Here is a 27441-nt window from a genome sequence, read left to right on the forward strand (position 1 = left end):
TTATAGAATATTCACTTGTTTGTGTGACTACACAAATCGAAGAAATCACCATCAAATTCTTATTTCTTGTATTTAAAATAAGCATTTTATTTTTCTTGTGCGAGCGAAACGAAAGAGATCGGATCACATATGAATGAGATAGTAATACATGTAGTTTAAATCAAAAATTTCTTAAAAGTACAGGCCCCAGTATAACCTGCTTCATGGACAAAGTCTATAGTTTTATCTGTCTACGATAAAAACTGTCCCTCAGCTGAAAGTTTGATGAGAGCTATCTCTCCCTTGTATTCTAATGGAATACAGATTTACATCCATACTAAAACCATACAATATTTGTAGGGCAGATTTTGATGAAATTTTGCACAGAAATAAACGAAATCTTCAGGAGTAACATAGTTTTTTATTATGATTTTACCCGAGCGGGACGCTAGTTTGATATTAAATGAAATCACTACTCATTTTGAAGAAATTTATTATTCAGAAGGCTCCTTTCACTGCTTCATTTCATACTGTACAATATAGACAGTTTGTTAATACAGTTTTAACAATTTAAATTAATAACAGATTTTATACATATAAATCAACACAAAATAAATTCGTTAACAATAAATGCATTAATTTTACCTGCTAATATTAAGTAATATAAAAATATATAGTGAAATAATCCATAGATTCTGAGCATAAGTTCACCACACAAACGTTTGATCATCAAACTTTTTGTAAAGAGTAAAAAACTTTTAATACTGATTACAGATCGTCCCCAAAAAGTTTAAACAATACACTTAGAAAAATATGTATAAAATAAATTATGATCGCAACACAACGGACTATGAAAAATTGTTAAACAATGTTTTTAATTTTGTTTAAATAAATAATTAATGACATTAGGGGACGCTCTGTACATGATCTACTCTTAACATTATTTATATCGAGTTAACTAGGAATATAAGTATAATAAATATTTGAAAGTATAATCCAATACATTCCCGACAACAAAATATAGATGTAACATCCCTAGCTCGAATATAAAATATCTATTTTCAATGCAAGTGAGCAAACACAGTTTAATGGAAGCTAATTTTGTGGTTACAAATCTGATAGTACAAATGTGACTATCAGTGACGTAAATATATATACACATGTGTATATACACATAGATAAATAACCTGCTCACTGACATTATCCTATAATTTACTTAAAATTTAGATCAGATTTTAGTAAATGCGTATTATTTGGTCAGCCCCTTGTGAAAAATTTGTGACTAAAACGACACCCGAGAAAACTTAAAACTATACGATATCGAAGACACTTATGTATTTAGAATTTAATTAGGTAGTTGTTTTTTTTTTAACAGATAAAAAATAAAAAGAAACAGTGTTTTTTTTTTAATGGAACACATTTAAAAAACACGAGGATAAGTAAATTTTGGCACGGTGTTATCAAAAATACTTTAGGTGTAGAACAGTACAGAATTAGCTACCTAAATAATATCTACAGTTAGATTATTATTACACACAAATTTTAAGGTGATTTGCTTGTTATGCTTAGGAATTTCTTGATGATTTTTTACAATGTTATTAAAAGAGAAACGTGAATCTGATCAATATACCATATGCATACAAATGGCACGAATCATTGTACATAATCTAAATCAAACAGAACACATAATAATATATGTATTTAACTAATCCCATGAAAATGTGCTCTTTTCAGACATATTATGTAAAAAAAAGTTATGGTAAGTATAGAGATGTACAACAACAAAAACAAAATTATAATAAAAGGTATTAACTATTATTTAATATTAGTTAGATCTTAGATCTCGTTGTTAAATGCCATCGAATCGACACGCAAAAAGAAGTATTAATTGATTTAAATTTAAATATAATTTAATACATAAAAGTAACATTTAGTACCATTAGAAATGTGACTTTTTTTTTAAATAATGTGGCCTCTTCATATTTTTTTAAAAACTATGCTCATATTTTCATATATTTTCCAGTGTAGTAGTAGTATTGACTTAGAAGTCAAACAAAATATTGATAGATCAAATTATATCAAACATACATATGTGCATCCTGCAGTGACCACTTCCCATCAGGCAGGTCGCGCATGCCTGTTCACCTGCTTCGTAGTATAAAAACACTAGTAACTCTCAGGAAATGCATTATAAAAAGATGAGGGAAACAAAAATACTTTTAGAATAAGAAATGAACTTTCAGTCTTTTGTACACGGAAAGGAAGAACCACACAATTTAATATTTACATGACAAAAATGTTAAGTTGTCCAAGTTTTCCTTTAGCAATGCGAACACGATTGCTTAACGCTTAAGGTTAACGGATCCTGGGCTCCATGGTTGAGGAAGGAGCGGGAAGTTGTATAGACGAGATCCGGTTCTCACATACAAAAATATTTTTCTTTGCAGTGCCAAATAGATTAAAAATAAATAAATGATACAAATGAACAAGTCACACAGATTGATTTAGACCCAAAGTACATATGCTGTGCATTTGAAATGTGTATATATATTTTTAAACAGTTAGCTCCTTCTTAAATCGCATACTGCGAAAACAAACCAGTTACATTATGTGAAAATGCAATTAACTATCGTCGTGCAAACACAACCGACTTCAAGACGATATATTTCTATTATCTGGACTGGATTTTAATAAGATTTATTAAAGATCAACTTAGGGGACAAAAAATAAATCCGTTATCGGTTGAATTAAAAACAAAAAAAGCATAAAAAAGGAAAATTAATAACCTTTTCGAAAAGCAAAGTCGTAGTGCATTATTACACAAGTTGTATGTAAATTGGGTCCAATCCACGTGACCTAAAATGATAAACTCTATAAAGAAGACCTTTGGCAACGTTATACCTATATTAATTACACAACGCGCCAGTCACTTTATATCGTTATAATAAAATTGCACATACATACACCTCTATTACTGAAAAGTTCTATGTACAAATACAGTAATCCTTGCTAGCTGACTACTTATTTACAAAATGTCTGAAAAATAGTGGATTCACGAGAATCATTTCAGTGCAGTTCATTAAATCAGTCGTCAAACTACATCAAAAAAAAATTTACCAAATACTACCTTTTACTTCATAATGAAATACATATTATTTATATTTAAATCAACCGGAAACAAAACGATTTGATATACAGATGAAAAACGTCGGAGATCCGTTGCGTAGTTGACAACTAAACGCAAAATTAAACACTGCCATACTTTATATTGCAAATTTATTTTTAGAATTCCGTGATAACGGAAAACTTCATAAAAATGTGATAAGTATAAAATTTGCGAGTTTTTGCTTTGAACTTCACTAAAACATAAAAGTAAAAAAAAAAAACTTTTATTTTAAATATTAATATTAGCAAAAAATAATTACTGATTTATAACTATTATCCTATCAATGTTGTCAACAGGTATTGTTTAGCTAGAAATTGTATTGTCAGTTATTTTTCTGAGAAATGTTTACCACCGATGCAACGGATAGGGGCCGCGCGTGGGAAGGCGGCCCCTTGCCAAAATCTTATCGAAATTCTAACGTCTGTCGTTTCCATCGAGAAAACGTATTTATCCGGATCGAATGGCATCGACTCATGGCGATCAATAAAAAAGTCCTACGGAATGTACTGTTCGTGTGTATGCACAAACAGAAATACATATTGGAATAGCTCCAACATATTAACCCGAACGTTTTTCGGCATTCAAGGAAGATATCTCAAGGCGAAAGCCAAGGGTACACGATGAGCATTCAAATTTAGATTTGGAAGCATAAAATTGCATACAATTAGGTAGGTATTTTACTCGTCGATGCGCTTTCGTTTGGTTTTTTCCTTCTCGGCGTAATTTCTTGGAATTGATGTAAAAAAATCACGTTTTATAAAAATATCTGTCTTTGATTCACATCCACCATGTTTACATCTTTAAGGAAGAAGTCGACTTTCCTTATTGACTATTGAGTCGGCGATTATATTAATATCACAGGGTCGCTCCCGCAATCACACGAATGTTTCACCTTGGCGGGAGTCTGTGAGACACCCGGGGACCAGACCCTAGCTTGACCTGCCTTCGGAGACGCTGTCCACGTCAGTGGAAGCCCTGGAAATAAAAAAAATATAAGACTTTCCATAGCTTTGTAAATTTACTAAATGAAAAAAAAAATGGGCCAACAACAGTAAACTTTGTTTATAGGCAGTTTTACAAGCTTTTATTCAGGTTAATCTGTCCCGATGTTGTCTTGTCTGTCTGTAATCAAATCTTGCAAATTTCACTCCCGTTTGTCCTACAAAGGTTCACACGTTCAGTTCAGTTTCCATGACAATGCATGATTATGATAAGCATGACTTGATGGTACAACCATGGTCGGCTCCCGACGTGGGAAATCCTCAACTGTGTACTGCACGCACTTGCTACAAAATGCCAAAAAATCTCTCTGATGACAATAAAAGCTTGTAAAGTATATATTTTTTTAAAACTTGTTTTTTTTAAATAAAGATCATTCAGTGCTGGTCAATCAAATCAAGTCAAGTTCAATTCCGTCCAAAAGAAATTGCTGCCCAGGACAGAGATGGTTGGCGGAGACGGAAGGAGGCCTATGCCCAGCAGTGGGTCACGGGGGGCTGCAGATGATGATGACGATGGTCAATCAAGATGAATACCTGGGCGTGGGCTAGCTAACGGTGGAACTGGATGAGCTGGATATCGGTTCCCGGCCCAGCTCGGCCGTCATGATGGCTATCGTCAGCTCCTTGCGCGCCTTCTGTACCACCCACGCCATCAGCGTTATACCGATTAGTATCTGTAAAGAGATTAACATTGTTTTCAACATTTGAACCGATGATGGTGCAGTGGTTAATGGTCTGACACATGGATGCCGAAGACGGTGCGAATTGGGGACGAAAACGTAGGGAGGCAGATCCTGGGCTCCGACGCTCAACGGCTGAGGAAGAAACTGAGAGAACGCTCAGATGAGAGGGAGAATGGTCCAGTGGTCAGTCCACACGAGTTTGTATACTAATCTGATTCATGTAACATTCGTTTTCATAGACATTTTAGTTTAGGTTGACAGTTTAGTTTATTAGTTTGGTAGTCGGTAGGTAATTGCAAAAATCATGTCAGATGCCTTTAGGCGACTTGATGGTGCGTAGTCACCGCAGCATAAGGACGCTTGCAACATCAGGAAAGTCACACGGCGCTTCGGCGACCCTGACCACGTAATTTCTGAAGAACTCCTTGTAATCAATCCATAGTCTAGGAACCATTAAGGATGATTGTAATACGATTATGAAAATAGTTGCCACTAGTTGCATCGAATCTCATTGATCTTAACGATTGCATCAAGTAATCTAATTGGGCTAGTTCCGACGGTACGGACTGATCTATGCTCTTCACTCGATAAGATTCCGAATAATATAATATTTCTGTACGTCGATACCGCCAAAGATCGTCGAACTGTTTGCCGATAGGGCATAACCGAAATAAAGACACACATACAAGACACACATATAAGATAAGTGGTTGTATTGTCTGCCTAACCCTTGAACTCGTAGAAGTGGAGCAAGGAACCGTCACAAGGTCAATGCGGACAGAATTCGCACTTGCGTTTAGCACTACTGCTTGTTAAGAATTGTTATCTATATTATCTACTAGTGGCCCGGTCGGGTGAAAACACAATAAGTTATACACCTAAACCTTCCTCAGGAATCACACTATCTATTGGTGAAAACCGCTTGAAAATCCGTGCAGTAGTTCCTTTTGCTGGCCTTGTGAATTACTTAGTGCACACGAGCGCTCTGTCCCGTCTCTTCTGATGAATCGATTTTGAAAAATAGTTTCTCTTTCTTGTATGAGCAAAACGAACGATACGATGTCTAGTTTTATCTACGTTTTTAAAGGTCAACTATCGATCTTTTGACAACACTAACCTGAATCTAATATCTAAAGTCAGGTACCTACATACTTCCAACATTATCAGTCAGTTACGTGGAACGCAGTTGGCACAGTATATATAGACTAACAAGCTTCATCATTGAACTAATATAGCACTATCTGTCAGACAGCTAATCGCAACACAAACAGCCGGAACAGTATATGCTATCTTTACTATGCACATAAGTATATCTATATACTTATATATGCCAACTTTCCCAACCACAATGTATAGACTAATATGTACATTTTATACATATGTATTGACTATACATTTTCAACCTTCATATTCTATGCTTAGATCGTTAAAATAACGCAACAGATTTTGATGCCGGTTTTTAAAATAGATTTCATTCTCAAACATACAAACTCACAAACGCGTTCTTTCTCATACACGCGCGTTTTCGGTTACATTCCCATCCGAATCCTGGGATTGTTTTAAAAATGTTTAATAATAAATAAATGGTTTTGATTTTATGACCAGCTGCCTGCCAGACCACAAACTTCTTTGAGAACCGTTTCTGCTGTTGTTTTCTATTAGCAGTGGTTTTATATCCCCTAGTCACCTCGTACGACATCCACCAGATTAAGTGATCTTATTCTAGAGGTAGAGCGGAGTATAGCGCGTATAATAGTGCATCAATTGCAATCAACCAAGGACATAAAGACATGCCAATTGCCTGACAACTAAGGACGCCACATACTCCGAAGTGGATAAGAAAATGTAGGAAACCAAACCCTGGTGATTTGGCACTTTATGATGAGGGAATCAACCGAACGGACTGACTTCGATGCGTCGTGGGAAATTTGGGATAAAATTTAGCCATCTGAATAATTTGGCCGTCTGCCTGTGCACAATGACTTATCATGAATAAAAATAGAAAGTCATGTGATGAATAAATTTGATTCATACAGACATTTTATTTTTAACCCCGGAATCTTCTGTTTTGGGTGTCGATTCTGCTAATGTTGCACAATCGTGTCTTAATGGTGTTACAATAGTCATCCTCATTTACAAACCAGTAACGAAAACTTGTAAACAATAGCGACGCAATTGTATTAAAATTACAATGCAATCGTCAAGATCAAGATTAGCAGAAGCGACAGCCTGATATTAAAGTTAAAAGCTGAAAATTTAAGCGTGTATAATCCAGCGTAATTAGAGTTTATGGGACCAGAACGCTAAGATAACTTAATTCTTGCTGAGTAATAGTCACTGATTGCTGTACATGAGAAAGGTCAATCATTTGACTGGTGCAAAAAGCATAGCATTAGAGGCATGTTGAACCACAATCCATGTCCTCCCGTGTATATAACGTACTAGCTCCGCCCCGGGACTTCATTCCTGTGGGAGTTTCGGGATAAAAAGTAGCCTATGTGTTATTCCAGATTATTTTCTACCCGTGTGTGTACCAAATTTCATAACAAGCGGTCCAGTAGATAATGCGTGAAGAGGTAACTAACATTACTTTCGCATTTATAATATTAGTATGGATGAGGCATTTTTAGATTTGATAGTTTATTTAAATGTCTCACTGCCTGGCAAAGGCCGTTTTTTGTCTTGAGCCTTAAAAATCCTTGATAGTCGTTTGGTAACCAAAGGATGACTAATTCTAAAGTTCTATGAAATTTCTATATAGTAAAAAAAAAGTCACACTCGGCGCCTGTTCTAAGCTGTCTTCTTTTAAAGCACACTACGGCTTTTCAAGCAGTTTTCACTATTATTTAGACAATTTATTGACAAAGGTTTTATATACCCCGCGTGAAGCTGGGCTAGGTCGCTAGTTTGATATAAAATGCTAACATGTGTAATCCAATATAGGTACTACACTTTTCCTCAACCGTGGCCTTTCCCTGACCGAGCAAAGTTGACGCAGGAAAAAACCTACGTCTAAAACTTGTAAGAATATGTCATTAAAGGCCGCACACCGCATATGCAGCACGTTATGACTTGCAATATTGGAATTTGTATTCGCGTAAGTTCACATCGCCAGACTGTCACTGCTGTGGGTACAGTTGTAACGCGTCGTTTTGCAGATGCATCAGGTGTGTGGCAATGGCAACGCTTAAATTACAGCCACCTCTTTTGTAAACGTCCAAAGCACTTAACCAATGAGAATTTGACTGAAAGTAGACTTTGGTACAAAGATCGTCTGTATGGGTCGTTTGCGTATAATATTTAGGAAACGTCTCTATACCAGTTTGACATTAAATGATTTCTGATTCTTGTACTTCAAAGACTTGGCTAAAGTGGGCAACACTAAGTCTATTATTCACTATTATGGTTTCCGGTCATGTGAAACAAAATATAATAACTAGTTGTTAGCCGCGAACACAAGAAAATTTTGAAGAGTTTTTACAAAATTGTGAATATTTTAAAAATTCTATTGACAGATCCTACACTCATCAAAATCAGACCAAAAGATCGAAAGGTATCACGTTACAAACAACATACATACGAAAAAAAAATATTTTCCCCGTAATGTGATAATTGTCTGCCTGTACCCAAGATACCGTTTTCCGCCACATTGAATAGCCGACTCATGATGAAATGTATATATATATGTGTAACTATACGACATTAAATTGTGCAATACAGTACCTATATGGATCGAGTGCATATGAAATTGAATGCAATTTCGTGTCTATAAGTAATGATGCCGATGTATCGATAGGTAACGTCGAAATTTAGTTAGGATATCGATAGTATATCCACTATTGATAGGATAAAATGTAGAATACTAGCGTTATTCGCCGCGAACCTAGACCTAGCGAACACAATAAATTTTGATGAGTTTTTACAAAATTGTGAATATTTCAAAAACTACTTAACCGATTTTGATGCCCCATGAACTTAAAAATTCTATTAACAGATCTTACATAAATTTTAAATTTCATCAAAATCAGACCAACGGTTCGAAAGTTATCGCATTACAAACATACATGCATATATATATATATATATAAATTATTTTTGCTCCAAATAGAATGTGAGACAATTATTGACAGGTAAAAAGTGTCGAAAGTATTAGCCATATTATTATGCGTTGTAGCGTGTGGTTCCGACCTAGGTACAATAGGACCGCTCCATATGCTCCCGTGGATGTCGTATGAGGCGACTAACACATAGTTTAGGGTGCTGATAGGCAACAATATCATTCCCTAGGAGGTTTGACGGCAGGCAGGCGGCCGGTTATTATCACAGCCGAATCTTCAACATTTCAAGTTATAATTCGCCAATCAAATGTTACAATGATCTTAGTAATTAAAATTAGTGCTTATAACTTGACTAAGTTTTTACAGGTATTGCGAATTTCGGCGCCTCTGTATTATAATATTAGTAGACATTTACATTTATAGTTATCTTATAATATAATATTATCACGTAATATATCACGTAATAGCTCTGATTTACAAGGTGGTCTTTGAAGAAGTCCGGGCACAGCTCCGAACGAAACCATATGGTTTTTATGCTGAAGATGAAGGCTTCGCTGCGTACTATAGCTCTGAACTAAACGCAATCGGGAACATACAGAAATGAGAGAGAGTCGGTATCGATACTATTTTCATCCTTGAGAAATTTACTATCGATAGTATTGATAACTTATATAACAGACGCCATTTCTACGAGTTTATTATTATTATTCAGATTTCTGTGTTCGCCTCCAGTCCAACGCGATTCAGGAAGAGTTACATTACGATCATTGCATTAACTGCAGTTTTATTGCCCTCTAGCCGCGCTTCTATGAAGCGGGATTGCAATAACTCTGATTTGGCCTTGCCATCATCCTTTTTACTATCACAACGCTTACACGACGACCTCTTGTAATGGATCATGTTATGATATACTATTGGCAAACTGTTCTCCATTGCTGGTTTTCCTTGCTTTAAATAACATGCTGTAAAAAACACCAAGTCTCGCAACTCAGTTTTTCTATCGTAAATAATACCAAGTTGGTTAATTTATTTAGTCCCCACTTAAGGGGACCCCCACCTTCTGTCTTAAGTTAATTACGTAAGTTATTATCACATCAATATTAAAAATCTTTTACGTTTTAAATAAATAGTTCGACTTGGCCATCGCATGAAAACACAATGTATCTTACAAGTATTACATATTATATTAGATTATTTAGTCTATCAGACCTCTCATACAACCTACAGCATCTGTCTGAAGTCGGCGATTGTGTGTAGCGACATGGCGGCTTAACGACCTTGGACATTCTGGGGGTGGTAATCGGGTATCCCCTAATCGCCCCCTTAGGAAATATAAGCGAGCTAGCAAAGTATGATTCACTGTGTGACAGTGCCCCATAAGTAGGGACAAATTAATATTAAATGAATATGATCAGAATTACTTTACAATAGCTTTTAGAGTATTTTAACAAACTTATACACACGTAGCACGTTGACAACGTCCACATGCTGTCTCTGATTCTCATATCGTGTAGGCATCGTGAAAAAAGAAGTAAGAACGTGTGGACGCAATGACGTGCTGTGTTATATGTTTAATGGTCACTATCATTAAACATATAACACGCTGGGACACTTCCCAACAGAGATTTATATAATCTGCGTCCAAAGGTTATCAGACATGAAAAACCAGATGTTGGGAATATGATCGTATGACAATTAGTAGATCGTATGACAGATCGTGTAGGCATCGTGAAAAAAGAAGTAAGAACGTGTGGACGCAATGACGTGCTGTGTTATATGTTTAATGGTCACTATCATTAAACATATAACACGCTGGGACACTTCCCAACAGAGATTTATATAATCTGCGTCCAAAGGTTATCAGAAATGAAAAACCAGATGTTGGAAATATGATCGTATGACAATTAGTAGATCGTATGACAGATCGTGTAGGCATCGTGAAAAAAGAAGTAAGAACGTGTGGACGCAATGACGTGCTGTGTTATATGTTTAATGGTCACTATCATTAAACATATAACACGCTGGGACACTTCCCAACAGAGATTTATATAATCTGCGTCCAAAGGTTATCAGACATGAAAAACCAGATGTTGGGAATATGATCGTATGACAATTAGTAAATCGTATGACAGATCGTGTAGGCATCGTGAAAAAAGAAGTAAGAACGTGTGGACGCAATGACGTGCTGTGTTATATGTTTAATGGTCACTATCATTAAACATATAACACGCTGGGACACTTCCCAGCAGAGATTTATGTAATCTGCGTCCAAAGGTTATCAGACATGAAAAACCAGATGTTATCAATAATGATAATGACAGTAGATTACAATAAACCCGAATAATCTGCAAAATCTATGCAATCTGTACGTATATAACAACTTTTTAAAAACCCCATCTAAAGATAAATTATTATTAAAATTCACGGATGTTATGATTCTGAAGTCAGTTATTTTTTATCTGGCCATCGAGTATTTTTGCTATCAGTTGTGGCGATATTTTTTTTCGATAAACTGTAAAGTGGGTTATCTTCACATCGCTTAATCCACAACGATATCATTTAACCGGTCACAGATAGCGCTATAAATATAAATTATAAGCGCTTTCCTACTTCCCTATACCCACTTCCTACTAACATTAATAAATGCGAAAGTTTATCAGTGTATTTGAATCACGCATTCGCGCAAACTTGACTGGTCTGATTTCGATGAAATCTGATGGTAGACTGGCAGAATTATCGCGGGGAAAGCAGATAGGGTACTTTACCGAAATATTAAAAGCGTGCAAGCGTGACAAAAGAACAGTCTTCGTTTTATCATAATTAATTATAATCAAGAATAATTTATTGAATTCCACGATGAAACTACGTAATTATAACAGTGGACATTATGAAGACGATAAGGACTATAAAGCAACGTATCCCAAAGTTGAATGTGCGATACAACGCGAACTTATCGCTGTCATATTGTATTCTAGATGATGTAAATAAATAAATACTGGCTTTCAAACAGAAGTAAAGAAGACTAAAACGAGAGACTAGATTACACAGTTAGCGATTTTAGATTATATCCACTTCTTGCCAATGCGAAACACGAGGACATTAGTTAAAAAAAAAAAACTACCTCCGGTTGTCATATGAGTGAGACGTGTTGTCGGTGTTTCTTAAGATTAAATTAAGTTTTATGTAGACTTACCAAATATTTACATACGGAAGGATCATCTATTGTAACCTCAACAACGTTGAATCAAGGTACGACATTGTATACTATCTCACAACATAAATATCGCACTAAAAACAGCTGAACAATATTGGAGAAGATAAACAACCGAAATATTTTAAATTTGAATCATTTGTGTATAAATAAATAAACCAATTAGAGAAGATTGAAACAGAAAGACGCCCACAACGTTTTCGCCACTACCGGCTGGCGGCTACCTGACAAGTAAGTGACTTGACATTTAAATGAAATTGACATTTGAATTTGACATATGATATTAAAAATATAGATGACATAACGATAACACTATACAGCCAAGTGCTATAGGGTGAATATTTTGTCAATAGATTTCGCTTAATACACAAAAATTATTCTTTTATTATTCTTTTTTATTCAAAATGGAGTATGAAAATGTTACTTTGAGAAGAGGAAGGTTTCTTCGAAGAAAATCATACGAATCACTACAAAATTTTAATTTGTCATCATCACTAGATTCCGATGTGGCTAAAAGCTTACCTGATATATCTGTACACAACATAGAGAACGAAGAGTTAAAAAATAAAATAAATGACCTAGAAATAAAGCTCAAAAGTGCTAACAAAGAAATTGACGAACTGACGCTAGAAAATTCAAAATTGAACAAACAACTAACAAACCGCGACTTAAGAATTAAGGAACTACTACATATTTGCTCATCAAGTACGAAAAATGACAACAAAAGGGATTCTATTAGGAAGAAAGCCTTAAGTGCGATCAAACGACAAATAAATTTCGGTGATCAAGAAAGGTATGACACTCCAACCCGTAACCTATTTCTGGACGAAATTTTGACAACATTGACGTCAAATACTCAAAATTCTATGACGGAGAAATATATAGAAGAAGCAGAAAAAAGCACTTCATCCCTCACAAATTCGACAGGTGACCAAGCTCAGCAAAATTCTGTACTGGAGGAATACGTAAAAGAAATAGCAACAAAAAGCGAAATTGCTCACGCAAAAACGACAGGCGGACAACCATGCAACGGAAAAAATATATTTATTTTCGGCGGCCAAACCTGCTCGGGACTAGGACCTGCTCTTCTTGACTCTCGGATCAACACAAAATACGAAAACTATACAGTGAGCTGTTTAACGAAGCCTCAGGCATCCACACAGGAAATTCTTCAAAGTTGTACTAAATTAATCTTACAAGAGGACGACAAACTAGTACTAAGTATTGGAGAAAATGACTCAAATCCTTATAGTTTTATATTTGAATTGTATAAGGTTTTAGAGATATTTAAACATAATAATGTAATAGTATTAAGTGTAATTTGCAATAATTATCTCAATGAGAAAAAAATAAACAACCAATTAAAATTACTATGTAATCAATATAAAAATTGTAATTTCATCAATATTAATAATGACAATCAAATATATCAATTACGCCATAGTGATCACAGAAACCTTTGTCACAAAATTAATTTTGCAATTGACTATTATGATTACAAAAAAAAATATTTGACATTCACCAAACACCAAATTAGATACGTACAAAACTCAACAAACAGTTCCAACTCTACTCATAACAAACCAAAGAAAGGCACAATACCTTGCTACTTTAAAAAGCAAATAAAAAGAAGTAGTTCACGTATCACAGAGTGTGAAAATAGTAAATCGACTGTACAAAATAAAACTTTCAACTACAAAAAGGGTACCATTCCATATATGTTTGCAAAAATACATGAAAAAAGAAAAACACAAAAAGCAATACAAACAGCACAGTCTCAGACAAATATAGATTTGAATACTAAGGAAACTGAACCTAAAAAGGGCACGATACCTTATATATTCACCCAAATTTCTAAAAATAAACATACAAACAGGTTTTTTCGTGAATAAACAAGAAAAAGTCTCAGTAAAATGCAATCCAATTACTTTATTTCACCAAAATATTGCAGGAGCCATAAATAAAAGGTTTTCACTCGAACTGGCCATCAACGAAATTGAAAAAGATATAGGCGAAATAAATATTGTATGTTTGACTGAATCATTTATTAAAAAGGGTACAGAAGGTAATATGCAACTCTCGGGTTACAAATTGGCAAATTGCTATTCAAGAATACATCAAAAAAGAGGAGGCTCTTGCATTCTTGTAAAAAATGAAATTGAATATAGGTCCCTGAAATATACTACACAACTATCATGCGATTCTGTTTTCGAATGTTGCGGAATTGAATTAATAAATTTTAAACTCATAATTCTATGCATCTATAGAACACCAGATTCAAATGTTAATATTTTTTTAAATAAATTGAAAACTCTTCTTAATAAAGCTACACATAACAATGATAAGCACATTGTGGTCTGTGGTGATTGGAATATAGACGTTCTAATAAAGTCGAAAGCATCAAACGAACTTATTTCCATTCTCAGTAACTATAACATTAATATCCATATAAATGTACCTACAAGAAAATTGAAAAGTATAGATCAGATAGCTACTAACATTCCGCTGCCAAACATTAGTAGTAAAACACATAACTTAGCACTATCCGACCATGATACTGGACAGTCAGTCTCTTTTCGCATACCTGAAAGTCAACGAAATAATGCTGGAACCACACGTGGCAAGTGTTATTACTTTGAGGAAAAAAGACACTTTAGTCAACATAACATAAACAAATTCTGTGAATGTATAGCTTCTCTATCTTTCAGTGACGTCATCGCTGAAACAGACTGTAATAAATCTTGTGAAATGTTCCATGACTATCTCAAATTATTTTTTGACCTTTGTTTTCCGATTATACGTGTTAAAAAATATCTGAAACCAATAAAAAACAGATGGTTTACAAAAGGAATAAAGAAATGTTTTATAAAAAAAAGAATACTTTACTATAATTACCAATTAGACCCTAGTAATAAGAAAAAAAAGAAACAGGACTACTTGACCTATGCAAAAATATTAAGGAAGTGCATAAACGCATCACATCGCATAAATAACAAAAACATGCTACTAAAATCAAAGAATAAGTGTAGGGCGGCATGGAACATTATTAAAAACAAGACTACGGAACAAAGAACTGACATAAAAGAAATAAATGCTAACGGTAAAAAGGTGACACATCCAACAGAGATCTGTAAACTATTCAATAATTTTTTTGTTAACGTAACACCACAAACAAATAATAACAGTAACGAAAAACATACATACCCTGACACAAACACTCCTACACATAGTATATTCTTAAATCCACTTGACCCTCAAGACATTATAAAAATTATTCAATCATTGAAAAACACCCCCTCTGCCGGCTACGATGAAATCAACACCAAATTAATAAAAAAATGTGCACCATACATTGCTCAACCCCTTTGTCATATTATAAACTGCTCATTTGAACAAGGTATATTTCCGACAATTCTAAAAAAATCTAGAGTCATACCACTATTCAAAAAAGGTGACACAAGCGAACTCAGTAATTTTAGGCCAATAACACTTGTGCCCATCTTATCAAAAATATTTGAAATGGCAATGCGGGATAAAATCTATGACTTTGTAGAAAAAAATAATTTATTAGTAGCAAATCAATATGGATTTCGCAAAAATATGTCCACGGCAGTAGCCTGCTTCTCTTTAGTTAAAATGATATCAGAAGCCCTAGATAAAAATATGTCTGTTGCAAGTGTCTTTTTAGACATGTCCAAAGCTTTTGATTCTATTTGCCATGACATATTATTGAATAAATTAAATAAATATGGAATTAGAGGCATCGCAAATGATTGGATTAAGAGCTATTTATCTGACCGGCAACAATATACAGAGATGTCAAAAATGATAAATAACTCAAAAGTTGTATTCAAATCTCCTCTCCAGTATAACAACAGGCGAGGGGTACCACAAGGTGGACTGCTCTCACCGTTGTTGTTCCTACTCTACATAAATGATCTACCCAAATGCCTAAATCATGACTCTGTACTTTACGCAGACGACACCACATTAATAATAAAATGTAAAAAGGTAGAAAACTTGGACATGGTTATAAACCTAGAACTAAAAAATATTGACAATTGGCTAAAGCAAAATAAATTAAACTTTAACGTAGGAAAAACAAAATTAATGAATTTTCACCCTTATAATAATACTACAATACAAATTAATACGACGTACAACAACGACATGATACAGCAAGTAGACCACAACTTATTTTTAGGTGTAACTATAGACAAAAATCTTAATTGGAAAAAACATATCGATAATATTTGTGGGAAACTGGAAAGTTTTATCTATGTTCTTCGCAGATTAAAAACAACTTCCTCAGAAGAAACTGCCCTTCTGGCTTACCACGGATATGTAGCATCAATACTACGATACGGTTTAATTATTTGGGGTAACTCAGTTGAAGTAAATAAAGTATTTATTCTTCAGAAAAAGTGCATGAGAATTATACACGGAGTGGACTACCTAGAACATTGCAAACCTCTATTTCAAAAGGCAAAAATTTTACCCCTGCCTTGTCTTTATATATTTGAAATGTGCCTATTTGTAAGACAACATTCACATTTCTTCCCTTTACATGACAAGGTATGTAATAAAGATCATAGCAGAAACCCAACTAAACTGTATACCCCAACCCATAGACTAAAAATCTATAGTGACAATGTTTATTGTATGGCAATTAAAATGTATAATACCCTACCAAAAGAAATTAGAGAAATCACTAGTTTCCAAAATTTTAAATTTAGATTATTTGGCTGGCTTTTAGATAAATGCTACTATGATTCGAAGGAAATGTTTAAATAGAAATTGTTGGTAATAAATGTTATGATGTTACTAATCTTGACCAAATGCATGACAATAAAAAATGTAACAAATTATTGTGTAACAGATGACGCATTGTAATGTAATTCCTATTTGATTTATTTAATGTTTTTTTTTTTTTTTTTTATGTTTAACTTTAAAATGTACTGTAAAATGTAATGTGTCCTATTTCATGTTAATTTAATATTTCTACGCCAAATAGGCAGAATATGCTGTACCTTATGCCTTTAACATCTTTGTATCACCATGTTCTAAGGAATAAATGATCTATCTATCTATCTATCTATCTATCTTAACAATTTGTTTAACTGATGGTTATCAAATTGTCATACGATCATATTCCAGTTAAACAATTTGTTTAACTGATGGTTATCAAATTGTCATACGATCATATTCCCAATTAAGAAAAAAGTGAGAGGTTACCAGCCTCTTTTATATTACAACATATTATTTTACTGTGATCAGTAATGCCTGCAAAGATTATGTGCCCTTATAGGGCAATGACAATATATCAAGAACAATGTGGGTACCAGAACACTACCTTGTGAAATGCCATAATGAACTCTTTCGTATAATGAAGCTGTTGTCCACTTCGACTGTCCGATTTTAGTTTTCCTTCTGGTATCCTAGTGTAGTCAGCAAAGCAGCAATAGCAAAGCCAGAATAAAATATATTTTATGTTTTAAGGTTCTAATGAAAGAAAGGAAGAAATAATACTCACTTGGAACGCAAAGACAATATACCCGGTGACGTGTGAGTTGTCTAACACCTCGTGAATAGACCGTAGAGTAGAACCCAGGTAGACGTTGATGACCTGGGCAGGTAGGAGACCCAGGAGCGTTGCTATGTGGTATCCGCACCCGCGGACGTCGCTTACCTAGAACAAAAAGAAGACTGTATTATATTCACCAATAAAATCAGTTTTTATTTTAATATTTTAATAGTTTCTATCACCAGTTACTGGTGATAGAAACCTTTGATTATATATTACTTTTTTACTCAATTATTTTAAGGTCTAATTAAGAAAGTCTTAGACATGAAATCTTACTGTGAATGTAGTCTCGAGTACTAATAAATCTTATCAAAGAGATGTGCAATCATACGAAATGATAAGATTTACGACGCCAATAAACGTTCAATTGATCTTCGTGTTTGCTACTAACAAACTTTTTGTACTGTAAAGGTGTTGCAGAATAATACTGAAGTCTAAAATTAGAAACACTAATTTACTTCAACAATTGGTGCGTGATTTAGAGCAGTAAGACCTTTGGAGCGCTAAAAAATAATCGGCCCATTTAACCAGCGAGTTGAGGATCTGATTCACGTCACGACAAATGCTAATGAGCATGTCGTGGTTGATGGTTTTTGTTTTTCTCGGGGTTCTGTGTCTAGAAAAGAAAGAAACCTTAGAAGATCTATTGTTCGTTTTGAGACGAGAATCGATTTTGTTAAAAATTAGCGGCAGAAAAATACATGATTCAGTTATTAGTTATTTATTTAATATTTTATGATTATAACACGAGTAAAGATTTGAAAACTGTAAAAGAAATTTTCTCTGTCAGTGCATCGCATCTCAGTCTCAGGATCCGACTCGTGCCTGGCTAACTTTACTTAACGCTTTCATAACTTACCATGTTTTATTCGATTCAATAAACGTTATTTTATTTAAACAATTTATACAGCATGTTACTCAACAATGCGAAAGACCGTGATAAAAATATAAGTGGTTTTAGGTTTTACAGTCATAACGTCTGAGAAAATAGAGGATACTTTCCTAAGAATACTTTAATGAATATGGAGAAAACGCTATTTTCGTTCCTAATATCTCTAACTATCAATGTTAAGTTCGTTTGAAACGCAACAGTGCCGTAAATATTCTTGCGTGTACTTTATTCAAGTGTTTTCTTATTTACCTACCTACAATGTAGCCGACCTTGCGCGGCTTATAACAAAGTAGCGCGTTTTACGGTTTTTTTGTAATGTAGAAATTAGTGGAAGCCCGGAATTTGACTATAACGATACTTAGTAAAATAAAGTAAAATGAATACGCAAAAACAAACTATGCTAACAAATGTCCATGGTAAAAGAGACAAACCCAAAAAGCACGCTGTATCTCGATGATATCCGTGCTGGTGGAAGGATGCCAAAGACCGTACGAAGTGGAGAATATAGACAGAAAGAAAGCGGGTCTTTTTTTTCATAAGAGGGAAAACCATACAACCCATTTTGGGAAGACAAGACCACGCAGTAGAAATCGTGCCCGCCAAAACAGTATCTTCTCATCAAATGACATGGAATGGGTAAAACCGAGACTAACAATCTTGATTGAATAAGTTATTTGGAATAAGATGAATCATAAGGAGACACTATAGTGATTCAACGTGCAAAAGTCAAATGACGGGGTTCCACGATCCAGTGAATTTGTGATATTAAACAGAATCGCAAAAGGATCTGTGACTCCTACATTAGGCTTAATTGTCTCGGGAAATCCTCTAACAATGAAACTACTGCCTTTTTTAAACTTGATAATCCAAAATTTTTAAATATAACACGAGCATGGGATATAAAGTAATATATACATTTAAAAAAGTAGAAATAAAAAAACACGTCAAGATTGGATATGACTGAGATACCTAGTTGTGATAGTGGGTGGTGTGATAATAAGGTGATAGTAAGGTTCTGTTACTCCGGGCCTTAGAGTAATTCATTGTCGAAGAAGAATATTCCAAAGTCTTATGGTTGGCCGCATGCATGTATTCGGGTATAAAAATTTACATTAAAATGTGTTTAAATTCTACATAACAATAGGTTATTCCACAATATTTAATTCTGGTTTTGCAATTTTCAACGTTTTAGGCAATGAGTTAATCCATCAAGTTTCAATTTTAAGTTTTAACTTAGCTAATCAATTCAAGTAAATACTAGTTACACGATATAACACAATCAAGAAAAAATCAAATTTGCTATATTGCTTACAATAGTATAACCTTTTGGATTAAATATAATTAAAAAAAAGTTTCATTCAACTCAATATAAAATTACGGACGAAAAAGCATTGAAGATTTTATTTGGTGAAGGTGACAAAACCTGCTACTTAACGAAAACAACCATCTTCCTATCATCTATGATTCATCGATACCTATTGTGGATGACGCAAATAACGAAAGTTAATCAAATGGCAATATTTATGAATGTGCCCTTGTCTCGTTGACATTTACCCATTGTGCTTATTAAAATTGGCAGTCACAAAAACATTACGACAGGTGTTATGTCTACGATCACCCAAAGTCATGAAGTCACGGTTGAGAAGCATGAACTAAGGTGTAAAAATTATCATAATTTGCGCTCAAAGTACGGGCCAATTCTAAGACTTATATATCACATTGTTCAGGTACACTAGTACTCTTTTTTATACTGTGGTTTAGATGTCGACGGTTAAGGAAGGTTCCATTCAAACGTTTTCTTCAAAAATATAGTCGATCTTTACAAAAAAAGAAACTAACTAACAAAACTTTCAGTCATTACATTAGCGACACGTTTTTTTTCTTAATTTTTTGCTAACACAGTTTGTCTTCTTGACGTAAACCAATCGATACGTTTTAGGGTCGTAACTCGTATCGTAATAAATAAGTTATGCATTAACTAAACGACGTAATACCGATAGCAAATATTCCGGCGACTTGCAAACAGCCAACGTTTGTAAACTACGCTAATATATCGCTCACGATCCCAGGGCCGCACTCAGACACAAGGGGGAAATAAAGAATTCTCATAACACAACTGGATGGACAGACAGATATATGATAATAAGGTCACATCACGACCCCAGGGTCGGCTTTCCTATTTATTATTTCCTATTACACACAGTAAAGTCCGTCGAAATCAGCCTATTTATGTGGGATCGGTACAGCATGTCAGTCTCCTTTCTCTCTGTCTGATATCAACCGATCTGTTACTTTCTTTTTAGTCATATCCTGCCTAATGCACTCAATCCACCTCTTCTTCGGCCTGTCCCTCCTTCTTTTCCCATTCAATTTCAAACCCATAACCTTTCTTACAATATTTTTTCCTCCCTTCTCATAACGTGACCATACCATCGAAGCCTATATTACTTTCAAATTTTCCTATGATTGGTGCTGCCTTGAGAGTTCCTCTGACATATTAGTTCCTAATCTTATCCATCCTTGTCACTCCACACATTCATCGAAGCATAATCATCTCCGCAACATGGAGTCGCCTAAGTCTTTCGGGCTTTAAGGCAAAGATCTTTTCTTTGGAAGGCCCTATTCAACGAAGCGACAACTTCAGCCATGGTCATTTTCTCATCATCATAGTCTGATTGAGAAACAGTGTGTTTCATGCCTTGTATCCTGCCCCGTTCTCGAGCGAATGTAAACATCGCTTCGAATGTAAGCCTTCAGAAATATTATATCGATCGGACGAAATATATATATATTGCCAGATCATCATATGTTTAGTATAATCATTTTGGTTTTTCCTGTTTTGTTGCAAAAATAGTTTCGGGAATACAAGTTTGCAGTCAATTAGAAGCAATTAATAGAAATATTGGACAAATCAAAGCACAGTGAGCTAGCTAACATATACCACCACATAAACCAAACAAGGGTCCATTCTGTCAACTCAACCTCAACGGTAATAATAACACAAACTACGGTTTAATACACACATAGGTACATATGTTAATTAAAGTTCTTACACATATGAAAGTAAACATCGAAGCGAATCGAGAAACCCTGAGATAAAATCAAGAAGCAACGAAGCAGCGCCACAAGCAAAATGTACTAAAAAGTATAGTTTAATATCAAGCAAATCTGGACTAGCGTATTAGCAAATTTAGTACATGTTTACCATATTGTCGCGTCTTAGTGGCGCCAGTAGACGACTAGACGAGTCTAAAGGCAAAGACCAAGAAAACTATGCACACGACGGACGAGTGTAACCAAATGAGATAGAAGACCATACAAATTCCTGGCCCAATCCGGATAATCTATACTATTATTATAAAGAGGTAAGCGTTTGTGAGTTTGTATGTTTCAGGCGAGTAATCTCCGAGACTACTGAACCGATTTCAAAAATTCTTTCACCATTAGAAAGGTACACTACCCAAGATTGCTATAGGCTATATTTTTTCTCAAAATCCCCAAGGGAACGGGGCCCCGGGCAACATCTAGTCACATAATAAAGAGCGTCCGAAACGATGCGTTCCTAAAAGTTAAACTTTTTTGCTTTGTCATCTTTTGTATCAAATATTCATAACTTACAGTTTCATTTTATGCATTCATTTGGTATTATTTTTTGTAATAAGTATTTCTTACAAGAAATATCTCATATTTTGAAAAACTGAAACTGAAAGTGGGTGAAATTGGCCCAGAATGTCGGAAATAGGTATAACCGTTTTTGTGTATTGTGATTACTTGTAGCTATTTATTATGTGCGGCGGTGGAAGTGGATGTGAAGCGGTGGTGGTGTAATGGTTAAGACGCCCGCCTGTGGATCGAAAGGTCCCAGGTTCGAATCCTACTCGTGCCACATGAGTTACTCTGTACAAATACAAATCTGACTCATATATAGTAGTTTTCGTCGACCGGCCGGTGAAGGAAAACATCGTAAGGAAACCTGCACACTGGTTGATTATTATTAACTTGTGTGTGAAATGGAGAAGGCAATGGCTAACCACTCCATTAATAATGCCAAGAAGGTTGTTGTGTGTGTTTCACTCCACGTAATGACAGGTTACACATCGTTGCATGTATGACCACATATTTTGCAAATCAATATTTATAAATAACGTGAGAAATACACTAATTAAAATACAGTTCACTCACGTGTGATTGCCGAGGGAGATGTCGACCATAGTTTAGATTTTTTAAAACCCAAGGTATAAATAGGTAGGTATTTGTCTTTATCGTGTCAGAGTTTGCAAACTATTTTATGGGGTAGTATGAGTAGTAGAGGAGTAAAAGTGACAATCGAGAGCCTATTTAAGTAGATCAATAACCCCATGACTACATTTGTGCACGCGACCGTGACTGACGCCGCGAAAGTGGAGTACTATACTCGTATTATACAATAGCCCTAGACACGGACAGTCAGACAATAGCATACATGTCACACAATTACTAGGTACACATATGTATAATTATAACTCAGATGACACTGCGTAGTTTGTATGAGAGCTTTTATTTACCGCGATAAAAAGCCAGCAATGTACGCCGAATACGTCAAAGGCGCGTCAAACGCGATAACTTAAGCCGGCATTAGTAAGGCAACGTAAAAGGGGAAAAAAAAGTAGAATTCAGCATGTTATGGCTCAAAAGAAGACTTACAGTTGACACTGTCCCAATATGACCTTGCTATTAAATTTCTTTTATCTATGGGACTTACAGAGTTGGTTGGAAAAAAGAGGACCTTGGGATCCGACGCTTTATGGCTGGTAGATGCTACAGATCAGAGAGGGAAGTATCGGAGTTTCGGATATGCTTTGCTGTGGTACTCGTGTGATCCAGGTTAGGCTCCAACAGACCTAATTGACTACTTGACCGAGTAAAAAATTCTTCTAACATTATAAATGCGAAAGTTTGTGAGGATGTGTGCGTATATGTGTGTTTGTTACTCTTTCACGCATAATAATCAACTGGACCGATTTTTATGAAATTTGTACGGGTACGGTTAGAATATAACCAGGAATAACACAGGGTACTATTTATCCCGAAATACCCACGGGAGCGAAGTCCCGGGGCGCAGCTAATACATACATAAAGGTACAAATATGTTGTGATCATCATCAGCTAACGTAAGTACCTATGCCTAAAACTTATTGCAGTAGAACAAGAGCTCGGAGTGGCCTAAAAATGGGTCAAGATCGAAAGCGCATTGGCTCATCCGATAATAGATACCCAGCCAAGATTTATATCGGGATCGCTTGGGAATATAGTTTTGTAAACGTTCCACATTTGCGCAGTGAAATTTTACTGCGTCGGTTATGAGAAGTCTTATTGTTGAACATGCGAGATTTATTTCCAGATATGGTATTTTGGGTGCGTAGAAAATTAAAATTAAAAACTTCCATGTTGTTGGAAGTTACACGCGAATACGCGAACAGTGCGTAGTTTGTATGAGAGCTTTTATTTAACGCAAGGAAACACCAGCAATGTACGCCCAATCCACCAAAGTATGACGAACTGTATCGCGATAAGGCATAGCCGGCATTAGATAAAGGTTTAATTCCATTGTTTAATTCTACTTCTATACCTGGGTGATATCACCTGAATATACAAATAGGACCTTACCTCGGTCTCAAATCACTCATTTCAGATTCTTCATCGAATCCGAATTAGATTCGATTTTTTGGTCTTCTTTGTTCACAGGCTAAAATTGACAGGCTTAGTTTTATTCATATTAATGGTAAGCAATATAAATACATTTTGAAAAGGATAAGAGCGAGAGAGACAAAAATAATCTATATTTATAAACATAATAGTTATTTCCTTGTCTGTCCGTCAGTATAGACACGTATGTTCAATTCAAGGGCAATCCTATCTCATGGGATCTGTGTGCGTGTTGATTGCAGCATCCTGTTGATGGTAGGTACCTTCTGATGAAGTGTTGAGGAGTAGACTAAACAACTATAACAATCTTAGCATAAGTTCGCATCATCTTTGTAAATAAAGTTTGAATGAATAAATACTAATATCACACCAGATTGGATGGGAGATAATATCACACCAGATGGGATTTTCATGAAATCGATTCTCAAGTGCACAAATCTTGAGAATCAATTTCATCCTATGTATGGACATAGGTGTCTCCATCTACATTCTTGCCAAATAATTAAGTGGATTTTACATCTCTCTCTAATATAAGCGTCAAGGTCCGCTTTCCAAAGCTTTTCTTCTCCACTTCGCACGATCTTCGACAACGTAGTTATCAGACCATTGTCAGTAATTGGCACGCATATCCTTCTTGACAATATGAGGTCAGCACTTTTGGGGTTTCCCCCTTCTGCCACGCGGGAACATTAATGTTTTAAGTGGTTTTACTCGTTTATCACTACTTACTAATACTTTAGCACACTCTATGGTGTGTACAAAAGGTTTTCTTACTGCTTTGGCAGTCCTGTGGCCAGTGGAAGAAAGAAATAAATCTCTTCTCATTTTAGTATTAAACAAAACATATTTGGCCGTACGAATCAAAAGGGACCTTATGGCGGCTGGCACTTAGGTCTTTATTGCCGTTGTTCGAATACAAAACAACGGCAATAATGGCGTAAGTGCCGGGCGCCATAAGGTCCCTTTTGACTTGGACGGCCACATATATACAATATATACATATATGTATATTCATCTTAAAATTTTGCTTCTATTGTTCAATTGCCAAAGTTCTCAGAATAATTCTTTCTCCAATAAATGAAGATCATCAAACAAACATAGGTAGGTACTTACTACTTGAAAGAATGTATATAGGTATGTGACCAATTGGCCTCACGTCACACACACAATTATATTCGTCCGTATACGTTCTCGACAGTCAAACAAAACAAATTGAACACATCAAGAGAACAATATCAATTGGAAATATTTTGATTATCAAACATGAGTCGGTTGGAATTGTTGCTATGTGGATGTGGACAGAAGAAAATCGATTAACAGAAAAGTAATCGATTTCAAGGCAATTAAAATTACTTACGATGAAGTCGACTCAAGCCGTGAATTGAATTAGTGCCAGTTTGCATTTCGATAATATTATGAATTTGCCCGCAGCCTCGACCGCGTAATTTTCCCACGGAAGTACTTATTTTTCCCGGTTTAAAGGTATCCTATGTCCTTCCTCATACTTCCACTGCATGTATGCGTAATTTCAAGAATATTAGTTGAGTAGATTAAACGTGAAGAGGTAACAAACTTACTTTCACTTTTACGAAGATTTCATCCTAACTTACTCTCTTTATAATTTATTTTCTAAATTATTTATAATCACACAGATTGAGATCTATTTAAGTGTAGAATATGCTAGATACCTGTCAACCATAGACATCGCTAAAAATACTAAATAAAAGTAGTCGAATATTCTGTCTATTTTTGCTTAATTTTCTAGTGTTAATTCCAGGTAGGTAGCCGTGTGTGAGCCATGAGCGTGTATCGTAAAATTCCACCATAAACTTTTTACCTGCGTCATTTAATGACGTTTCTGGAGCCTCGTGTACACGAGTTAGAGATACTACTAACTACACAATACGCGAGACAACTCAAAAACTACAGGACGGATTTTTGTATGGTTTTCACCAATAGATAGTGTGATTTCTGAAGAACGTTTAGGGTGGTTTAAATGTATAATTTATTATGCTTTTACCTGAGCGAAGCCGGGCCGGGCTGCCAGTAAAAAATAAATCTTAGTGAAGACGTATTGATTCAGCTGTGATTTTTCTATCAGCCGTTAATCCTTTCTTGGGAATGCTACTGTTACTCATCAGGTGCCAAAGTCATCTTGTACGACTTCTATGTGAGGACCACAACAGTATAATAAAGTACTACGTGTCTACGTAGTCCTAACAGAATATAGTAAAGTCGCATTGCAACCACCGTAATACTTGTACAGTTACAGGTACCGTTTAGTTACACTACTCGTGTACAACAGGCTTTAAATAATTTATTCGATCGCTGGACGGCGGATCGACCTATAGATTAGCTAAAAATAGTCTTCCTGCATGTTATTACATATTAATTTTTCTAAGAAAATGTAACAGTAGTTAATAGCTAATTGGAATGAAATGGAATGAATGATTATTAATAAATTATTATTATTTCAGACTAATCAATTAATTTTATTAATAATATGAGCAGTGAAAATCTACAGAGCTAAGTGGTCTAATAGAAGCAAAAACAATATGTTTCCGTAGCAGAATATCATACTTAATCCCAGACTGTTCAGACTGAAAGATGCTTTTTAATAATAAATTGTATAAAAGCTTGAGATCTTAAAATCTGATAACTAAAATGATTTGACAACTAAACTTAGTAACTACGCGAAAGATGTACAATTGACTCGACGGCACGTGTCGTCTAAAAGAGTTTTTATCGCGAATGTTCGCAACACCGACATGCTACGAATCGAAATACTATCGCGCGTTATCTGACATATCTAAACACTGACCTTGGCTTTTTATCATCCCGTGCCTATTGTATCATCTCCCAATCGCAATTAATTGCAAGCCTAATGTACTGACAATTTTATAAATGCGGCAGATTGTAAAGGTAACATAAATTTATATCAATTACACATTCCAATAACGCGACGCCTAAATCAAAACTTAATATTTTTTTCATAAAAAAATCTTTTGTGTAAAAAAAATATATTGAAAGCAATAAGGCAGTTTCATCAAGTTGTAGGATTGTGCATGTATGATAACGTAATTTGTTAATGGATCCCATAGAGAACAATGACTGAACCATTTTTTGTTCATTTAAGCAAAGTTGACAATGGCTTAGAAAAAAATGGATAGGACATTAAATAT

At 35.0% G+C, this 27441-nt stretch overlaps 1 protein-coding gene across 1 annotated transcript in view; it reads right to left on the reverse strand.

Moving 5' to 3' along the window:
- Positions 1–455: 455 nt before the first annotated feature.
- The window catches only part of LOC128672939 (uncharacterized protein), a 29478-nt gene continuing 2492 nt past the window's right edge, over positions 456–27441 (reverse strand). The window contains exons 2-4 of the mRNA XM_053750477.2: positions 17632–17787; positions 4681–4820; positions 456–4120 (exon numbers count right to left, since the gene is read on the reverse strand). Of these exons, the coding sequence (XP_053606452.1) occupies positions 4692–4820; positions 17632–17787 (285 nt within the window). The 3' untranslated portion in view covers positions 456–4120; positions 4681–4691. The remainder of the gene's footprint in view (positions 4121–4680; positions 4821–17631; positions 17788–27441) is intronic.

Source organism: Plodia interpunctella, chromosome 10 (assembly GCF_027563975.2).
Source record: "Plodia interpunctella isolate USDA-ARS_2022_Savannah chromosome 10, ilPloInte3.2, whole genome shotgun sequence".
NCBI classification, from domain to species: Eukaryota; Metazoa; Arthropoda; class Insecta; order Lepidoptera; family Pyralidae; genus Plodia; species Plodia interpunctella.